The sequence below is a fragment of the Arachis ipaensis genome, chromosome B4, assembly GCF_059453495.1.
Source record: "Arachis ipaensis isolate K30076 ecotype BB chromosome B4, ASM5945349v1, whole genome shotgun sequence".
Classification (NCBI taxonomy): Eukaryota; Viridiplantae; Streptophyta; class Magnoliopsida; order Fabales; family Fabaceae; genus Arachis; species Arachis ipaensis.
Window position 1 is genome coordinate 52,957,223 of NC_142439.1, and position 9,051 is coordinate 52,966,273.

Consider the following 9,051-nt stretch of genomic DNA (forward strand, 5'->3'; position numbering starts at 1 on the left):
AGCAGTAGTAAGCATGGCCTGCCAATCTTTCCAACATTTGATCAATGAAGGGCAGAGGGAAGTGATCTTTTCTTGTGGCGTCATTCAGTCTCCTATAATCTATGCACATTCTCCATCCAGTCACTGTTCTGATGGGAATCAACTCATTCTTCTCATTGGTGATGACTGTCATTCCTCCCTTTTTTGGTACAACTTGAACCGGACTCACCCATGAGCTGTCCGAGATTGGAAAGATTATCCCAGCATTCCATAGCTTCATCACTTCTTTTTGAACCACCTCTTTCATGGTTGGGTTGAATCTTCTCTGAGGTTGAACCACAGGTTTTGAATCTTCTTCCAATAAAATTTTATGCATATAAATGGCAGGGCTAATGCCTTTGATATCCTCAATTGTCCAGCCCAAGGCTGTTTTGTGAGCCTTTAATACTTCAATCAACTTTGTTTCCTCCTCCCTGTTCAAAGATGAGTTTATGATTACTGGCAAGGCTTCTGCTTCTCCAAGAAATACATATTTGAGGTGAGGAGGGAGATGCTTCAACTCTTGTTTTGGCTTACCTCTTCCTTGTCTTCAATGGATATTTCTACCACTTCCTTTTCTTGCTCCTCCTGATGCTTTTGATAGTTGTCCTCAAATATTTCTTCTACCAAGCTTTCTATCACATCCACCTTCGTGAAATTTTCTTGCTCAGAGGGATATTGCATTGATTTGAAAACGTTGATGACCATTTGCTCATTATGCACCCTGAAGGTCATTTCTCCTTTCTCTACATCAATATTGGTTCTTGCTGTAGCTAGAAATGGTCTTCCCAAGATAATTGAGTTGTTTCCCTCTCCTTCTGTGTCCAAGATCACAAAGTCTATAGGGAAGATAAACTCTCCAACCTTCACTAGTAAATTTTCCACAATTTCATTGGGTGTCTTGATTGATCTATCAGCCATCACTAGTGATATCCTAGTTGGTTTGATTTCTTCTATAGCAAGCTTTCTCATTAATAAGAGGGGCATCAAGTTGATGCTGGCACCTAAATCGCATAGAGCATTTTCCAGTGTCATCTTGCCTATGGTGCATGAAACCACAAAACTCCCTAGATCTTTGAGCTTTGGTGGGATACCCCTTTGGATCACAGCGCTACATTTTTCAGTGAGCATAATGGTCTCCTTTTCTTGCCAACTTCTCTTTTTGTTTATAAGCTCCTTCAAGAATTTGGCATATAGGGGCATTTGCTCAAGTGCCTCAGCCAAGGGTATGTTGATCTCCAATTTCTTGAAGATTTTGAGAAATTTAGGGAAGTGTTGGTCCTTAGTCTCCTTGTTGAATCTTTGGAGATATGGCAATGGAGGTGTGAAGTTTACTTCCTGCCTGTGGTCCTTAGTTGGCTCTTCAATTGCTTCCTTCCCCTTTCCTCAAATTTTTTGCTGTTCCTCCTTTTCTTGGGCTTGCTTTGAAGTTTGCTTGCTTGCTGTTACATCCTCATCATTGGCTTCCTCTTTTTCACCCTGTTTCTTGTCATTTTCCTTTGTCTTCTTGGTTGCTTCTTCATTTTTCACCAAGATTTTTCCACTCCTTAGTTGTATAGCTTTGCATTCCTCTTTTGGATTAGGAATGGTGTCACTTGGGAGTGAGCTCACAGGTCTCTCAATAGCAATTTGCTTGGAGAGCTGTCCAATCTGCCTTTCCATACTCTTCATGGAAGCTTCTTGGTTCTTTGTTGTCATCTCTTGGTGCTTCATCATTTTCTCCATTAAGATCTCCAAGTTGGTGATCATCTGAGAGTCTTGTGAGATTGGTTGGTTGTGGGGTATTGAGGGTTGAGGATAAGTGTTTTGATTGGTGGCTTGGTTATTGGATGGATGATGGTTAGAGTTGGGATAAGTGTTTTGTGGTTTTCTGTATGTGTTTTTGTTGTTGTTTTGCTGGTTGTTGTGGTTTGTGTTTTTCCAACTGTTTTGGTTTGAGTTCCTTTGCCATGGATGTTGAGTTTGATTGTGATTGTCTCCCCATCTGAGGTTGGGGTGGTTCTTCCAGGAAGGGTTGTAAGTGTCACCATAAACTTCATTTGGCCCAAAATTTTGGTTGTGCATATACTGGACTTGTTCTTGTTGTTGATCCTCTTGAGTTTCTTCATTTGTCCCCCATGTGGATGATGGTTGGTTTGTGTTGACTGCTGCAACTTGGAGGCTATCAATCCTTTTGGCCATTTGCTCAAATTGTTATTGAATTTGCTACTGCATCATTTTGTTTTGAGCTAAGATTGAGTCCACTCCTTCCAACTCCATCACTTCCTTCCTTTGTCATGGTTGGCATTGCCTTTGGTGAGCAAAGAAATATTGGTTGTTAGTCACCATATCAATAAGATTTTGGGCTTCCTCTGTAGTCTTCATCAATGGTAGAGAACCTCCTACTGAATGATCAAGAGCCTCCTGAGATTTCAATGTCAAACCTTCATAAAAATTCTGCAATCTGTCCCATTCACTAAACATTTCAGGAGGGCACTTCCTGATTAGAGTCTTGTATCTCTTCCATGCCTCAGAGATGGGTTCAGTGTCCATTTGTGTGAATGTTTGCACTTCAGTCTTCAACCTAATGATCCTTTGAGGTGGATAAAATTTAGCAAGGAACTTGCTCACTAGATCATCCCAATTGTTGATGCTATCTCTTGGGGGCTTTGCAATCTTTGAAAAATCTTTGATAAACCTCCTATAGAACCCAGCGTGTCCCAAAAAACTTTTGATTGCTTTGACATTGCAAGGTGGAGGTAATTTTTCAATTACTTTCAGTTTTTACCTGTCTATTTCTATGCCATCTTTTGAAATCTTGTGACCAAGAACCACCCATTCAGTCACCATAAAATGGTACTTCTCCCAGTTTAAAACTAGGTTGGTTTCTTGACACCTTTTTAGCACAAGAGCAAGATGGTATAGGCAATCAGAATATGAGTTCCCAAATACAGAGAAGTCGTCCATGAATACTTCTATGAACTTCTCAATCATGTCTAAAAAAATGGAGAGCATGCACCTTTGGAATGTTGCAGGTGCATTGCACAATCCAAAGGGCATTCTCCTATAAGCAAAGACACCATATGGACAAGTAAATGAAGTTTTTTCTTGATCCTTGGGGTCTACAACAATTTGGTTGTAGCCCAAATACCCATCCAGGAAGCAATAATACTCATGTCCTGCCAATCTTTCAAGCATCTGGTCTATGAAATGTAGGGGAAAGTGGTCCTTCCGGGTGGCTTCATTAAGTTTCTGGTAGTCAATGTACATACGCCATCCGATCACTGTACTTATGGGTATCAATTCATTCTTCTCATTTGCCACAATAGTGATCCCTCCCTTCTTAGGGACTTCTTGCACCGGGCTTAGCCAAGGGCTGTCTGAGATGGGGTAGATCACCCCTACTTGCCATAATTTCAGCATTTCTTTCTGAACCACTTCATTCATGGTTGGGTTCAGCCTCCTTTGTTGTTGTCTTGAAGGTTTGGCATCCTCTTCAAGTAGGATTTTATGCAAACACATTGAAGGACTGATCCCTTTTAAATCCGTAAGTGTCCAGCCTATGGCATCTTTGTGTTGTCTCAGCACTTAGATGAGCTCCTCTTCTTGTTCCTTGCTCAGACTTGAATTTATGATCACTGGGTGAGTATTGTTAGCACTCAGATATGCATATTTCAAGCTGGGTGGTAAGGTTTTCAGCTCTAGTTTTGGTGACTCTGCATCTTTGTTGTCTGTGGTGGTTGGCATGATTGAGTTTCCCATGGTTGCTTGTGGCGGTTCTCCATCTGATACTTGTTCCAACTCAATGGTTCCTCCACATTGTTCTTCTTCCAAGACTTCTTGAACTATCTGTTCCATGGTGTCTACCAGCATGCATTCTCCTATGGATTCCTTGGGGTAACTCATTGCTTTAAAGACGTTGAAGATCATTTTCTCTTCATATAGCCTCAAGACTAGTTCCCCTTTTTGCACATCAATGATGGCTCCAGCAGTAGCTAGGAATGGTCTCCCTAGGATAATTGACATGTTGACCTATTCTTCCATGTCCAGTACAACGAAATCAGTAGGGAAAATGAATTCTTCTACTTTTACTAGCAAGTCCTCCACCACCCCATGTGGAAACTTAAATGTTCTGTCAGCCAATTGGAGTGCCATCCTTGTTGGCTTGCCTTCCTCAATCTTCATTCTTCTCATCATGGTTAGGGACATAAGATTTATGCTAGCTCCCAAATCACACAAGGCTTTCTCAATGGTGATGTCTCCTATGATGCAGGGGATTTGGAAACTCCCTGGGTCTTTCAACTTTTGAAGCAGCTTCTTCTGTATGATGGTGCTGCATTCTTCAGTCAATATTATGGTTTCTTTTGCCTCCCAGTTCCTCTTTTTGGTTATAAGCTCCTTCAAAAATTTGGCATAGAGTGGCATTTGTTCTAATGCCTCAGCAAATGGTATGTTGATTTAGAGCCTCTAGAAGATCTCTAGGAACTTAGAAAACTGGGCATCCTTCCTATCTTTTTCCAGTCTTTGTGGGTATGGTGCCTTTGGCACATAAGGCTTCAAGACTGGTTTTGGTGGAGGTGGAGCAGGGATCTCTCCTTCATCCTTATTCTCATGCGTTGCCGCAGCTTCTTCATGCTTGTCTTTGCTTGGGGTTCCTTCTTCTACAACCTTCCCACTTCTTAGAGTAATGGCTTTGCATTCCCCTCTTGCGTTAGCCATGGTATCACTAGGAAATGTGTGTGTGAAAAGTGGGATTTGCTTGGATAAAATCCCCACTTGTGTTTCCAACTTTGAGCTTGCTACGCCTTGATTTTTCAGATTTGACCTGTATTCTTCTTTATTAGCGTCTATCCTTCTTTCAATTTGTGCTTGTCTGTCCATGAGGGTAGAGACTGCCCCTATAATCTGTGAGGACAGTTATGTAATTACAGCCTCCATCCTCTCAAAGTTGCTCTTGATTTCACATGGTTGCATAGTTAAGGATGGTGCATCTTGATTGAGGTTATTGTGTATGGGTTGGTTACTATGGTATGATGTGTTTTGTGAGTTAATGTAGGGTCTATGTTTCCCTGTTTGATGGTTGGGGTTGTGGTTGAAATGCTATTTGATGAATAAGGCTTGTTGCGGTCCTGGTTGTGGTTTTGTTGATTTCCCCACCCAAAGTTTGGGTGGTTCTTCCAACCTAGGTTGTATGTCTTAGAGTGTGGGTCATATGGTGGTCTGGATGAATTGTTCACATAATTGGCTTGTTCCCAGTCACCTTCAGATTCTGGTGCATTCCCTTCTTGTTGAGGATTTTCGTCTTGAATGATTGAGGCTTTATTGGCCTCCATCCTTTTTGTTAGAGCTGCTATTTGAGCTGCAATTGCCTTATTCTGAGCTAACAAAGAATCTACAGAGTTGAGTTCTAGCACTCCCTTCTTCTGAGTCCTTTCTGAAGCATAGAAATACTCATTTTTAGCTACAGTCTCAATGACATCTACGGCCTCTTCAAAGGTTTTCTTTTTGTTGAGTGAGCCTCCTGAAGAATGATCCACTGCCTTCTATTCTTCATAAGATAAACCCTCATAAAAGATGTGTAGTTGTACCCACTCATTAAACATTTCGGGTGGGCATCTTCTTGTCAGATCTTTGAATCTCTCCTAGGCCTCATAGAGTGTTTCTCTATCTTATTGTCTAAAAGTTTGCACCTCAGCTCTCAGCCTGTTAATTCTTTGTGGAGGGTAAAATCTTGCAAGGAATCTGTTCACGACCTCCTCCCATGTAGTTAGGCTATCCTTGGGGAATGATTCCAACCACTTTGCTGCCTTATCTCTGAGTGAGAAAGGGAACAAGAGTAGTTTGTAGATGTCGGGGTGTACCCCGTTCGACTTTACAGTATCACATATCCTCAAGAATGTGCTGAGATGTTGATTAGGGTCTTCTTGGGCACTTCCTTCATATGAGCAATTGTTCTGAACAAGTGTGATGAGCTAAGGCTTCAGCTCAAAATTATTTGCATAAATTGTTGGCTTTAGGAGGCTGCTGCCACAATTTCCTGGATTTGGGTTGATGTAGGAGCCTAAGACTCTCCTTTCTTGCCCATCATGATTTACTGGGCCTTCTCTGGCATAGTTGTGAGCTTCTTCTTCATGGTGGTTCTCCCTATTATCCTCCATGTCTGTTTCAAAATACTCTTCCTCTTCCTCAACACCAATGACTCCCTTCCCTCTTACTTCCCTCCTTAATCTAAGGAAGGTCCTCTCAGGTTCAGAATAAAAAAAAGTTGAAGCCCCGCTTCTTCTACCTATCATACAACCAACAAGCCAAAAAGCAAGAAAGAAAATGAATGAAGAAGTTACTCTTGTTAGAGTGGTTGTTAGTGTCAGTGGTGCAATTAATCTAACAGTTAGAAGAGTGGAAATATGGATGATGAATAAGAATAATCAAAGAAGAAAGAAATAGAACTCAAAATAAAAAAATAAAAAAAAATATAAAAGGCGCTAAATAAAGGAAACTAAAATAACAAGGAATTTTAATTGCTTAATCTAGCTCTCCAATCAATTTAATCACTATCAAATTTAAGCCAATCCCCGGCAACGGCGCCATAAAACTTGATGACTCTAATACACACCCCATTCAAAAATTGGTGAATTAGTTCTTTTGGCAAGCGCACCAAAATTATCGTCAAGTAATAACCCACAGTGGAGTGGGATCGTATCCACAGAGATTGGCGAATTCGAGCAGTTTTAATCAATTGATGAATTAGTCAAGTGGATCAATAGGATTGTGAAGTGCAGAATTATAAATGACATAAATGTAAATGACTAGAATATAAAGAAAAGCAATAAAGTATAGAAATATAAATGGCAGAATTTAAAGTGCGGAATCATAAATGACTTGAATGTAAATGGGAATAGGGAATTGCTGAATGTAAAGTTAAGCTATAGAGAAATGGATAGATAAGAATGGGGAAATTTCATTGAGATTGGGAGATGTTGTCTCTTTGGATCAAATCTAGCTTACATCCTCTTCAATCATGCAACTCATTGACCTCTTGGCAATCATGATTGATTGAGCCTCAATCCCTTGGTGACTCAATCTCTCAGATCTTAATCAATAGCCAATTTCTTGGTCTAATTGTTCATGAAGAGAGATATGCTTGGTCCCTGATTATACCACACACCATTATAGGTCCAAGTAGAGGGAGGATTATATGTCACGTATCCAAAGATGAAATTCCAGATTCTACTCAAGTGTGAGAAGGGATTTCAAGCATGGATTCATGTTTCCTTTCCCAAGGTTCCCATGAAACCCAATTGCATTCAATCTCTTTCCCAAGATAATTGAATACTAAGCCTTAAGAACAAAATTCCTTCTAGCAAATCAAAGAGAAGATGAAGAGAAGAAGAATTTCACTATTATCAATCCATCAAGTACAACAGAGCTCCCTCTCTCAATGAGAGGGAAGTTAGCTGCTCATAGCTCAAAAAGTACTCAAAAGTGAAGTGTAAAAGTGGATCTAAAACTGACTGCTTAACCCCTTTCTTCAGTACTCCTTGGAGGTATTTATACTACTCCTTGTAAAATAAAAGAATTACAAAAGTGAAAAAGGAAAATTACATTTTGGAGGGGAAAGAAAACACTCAATAAGCGTGACTTCTGAGCTGGCGTGTGGCTGGCGCTTTTCTGGCGTGTCACGTGCCCTTCATTTCTAGCTTGGCGTGACACGCCTAATCCTTCAAGTGGCACGCTCATCTCTCTATCAACCTTGGTGTGCCACGCCTTCGAACTCAAGTGGCACGCCATAGTGGAATTCTTATGTTTGTGTGCCATGCCTTCGAACTCAAGTGGCACGCCCCTTGCCTTTTTCCACCATTCTTTGCCTCTGGAAACTTGAACTGGCGTGCCACGCCCAGGGTCTGGCGTGCCACGCCCTTGCTCTATGCTTGGCTAAGCTTCTCTGGAAAGTTGCACTAGCGTGGCACGCCCAGGGTCTGGCATGCCACGCCCAGGGTCTGGTATGCCACGCCCCTTTTGTGAGTGAGTGGTTCCTCTGTTTCGCGTGCCACGCCACGAACTCAAGTGGCACGCCCCAATGGTTCTTTGCTCTCTGAATGACACTGGCGTGCCACGCTTGGTTGCTCAAGTGGCACGCCTAAGTAAAGAATGGTGAGTGGCATGCCACGCCTTCAATACCAAGTGGCACGCCCCATGTAATTGGCCTCCTTCATCCTCTCTGGAAACTTATACCAGCGTGCCACGCCTAAAGGCTGGCGTGCCACGCCCATGATCTTGTCTTGGTTCCAGTTGGCGTGTCAGCCTCAGCCTTCAAGTGGCACGCCATAGTGAAATGCTAAGGTTGGCGTGCCACGCCTTCGATACCAAGTGGCACGCCCAGTCCTTGCTTTTCGTCCTTTGTGCATTGGCGTGTCAAGCCTAGTTGCTCAAGTGGCACGCCCAGTCTTTAATTGCCTTCAGACCCTTCTCTGGATTGTTGTACCAACGTGTCACGCCATGCTGTTCAGGTGGCATGCCCATGGATTTATAAACTCTTTAAGCTTGGCGTGCCACAGCTGGGTTCTCAAGTGGCACGCCGAAGTGACCTCTTGGGGCTGGCGTGCCACGCCTTCGATACCAAGTGGCACGCCATAGTGAAGGCTCTTCTTGGAATGGTGCATTGGCGTGCGACGCCCCTTTGCTCAAGTGGCACGCCCATGGTAGTTGATGGGTCAGGTGTGCCACACCCAACCTGGCGTGCCACACCCCTTTTGTGTCCCCTATTATAGCTCTCTGGAATAATGTATTAGCGTGCCACGCCCAGTCCTTGGCGTGCCACCCCTTCATGCATGCTTGGACTTCTTCTCTGGACTTTAGTACTGGCATGCCACGCCAAGCTTCTTGTTTGTCTTCTACCCATTTTTGATGCCTTATTCACCTGAAATTCAGCACAACTCATCTCAAAGTAGTGTACCATAATATTCATCAAATAATGCATGAATTGTACTGATCAAAGGAGATTTATGCTCTTTTTTATGGTATTCTTTATGCAAGAAAGAAGGGTAGATGATGCAA

General features: G+C 42.3%; 1 protein-coding gene across 1 annotated transcript; it reads right to left on the reverse strand.

Moving 5' to 3' along the window:
• Positions 1 to 428: 428 nt before the first annotated feature.
• Positions 429 to 1,053, reverse strand: LOC148567582 (uncharacterized). Its single transcript, XM_088484577.1, has 2 exons — positions 556 to 1,053; positions 429 to 452 (listed from the first exon to the last, which is right to left on the reverse strand). Exons 1-2 carry the CDS (start codon positions 1,051 to 1,053, stop codon positions 429 to 431), a joined length of 522 nt encoding a protein of 173 aa, XP_088340703.1.
• Positions 1,054 to 9,051: the final 7,998 nt, after the last annotated feature.

Coding starts and splice junctions, on each gene's coding strand:
- LOC148567582 (XM_088484577.1), bottom strand. CDS start 1,053: ATGACACTGGAAAATGCTCTATGCGATTTAGGTGCCAGCATCAACTTG. Junction 453..555: donor CCATTGAAGACAAGGAAGAG/GTAAGCCAAAAC, acceptor ATCTTTGAACAG/GGAGGAGGAAACAAAGTTGA.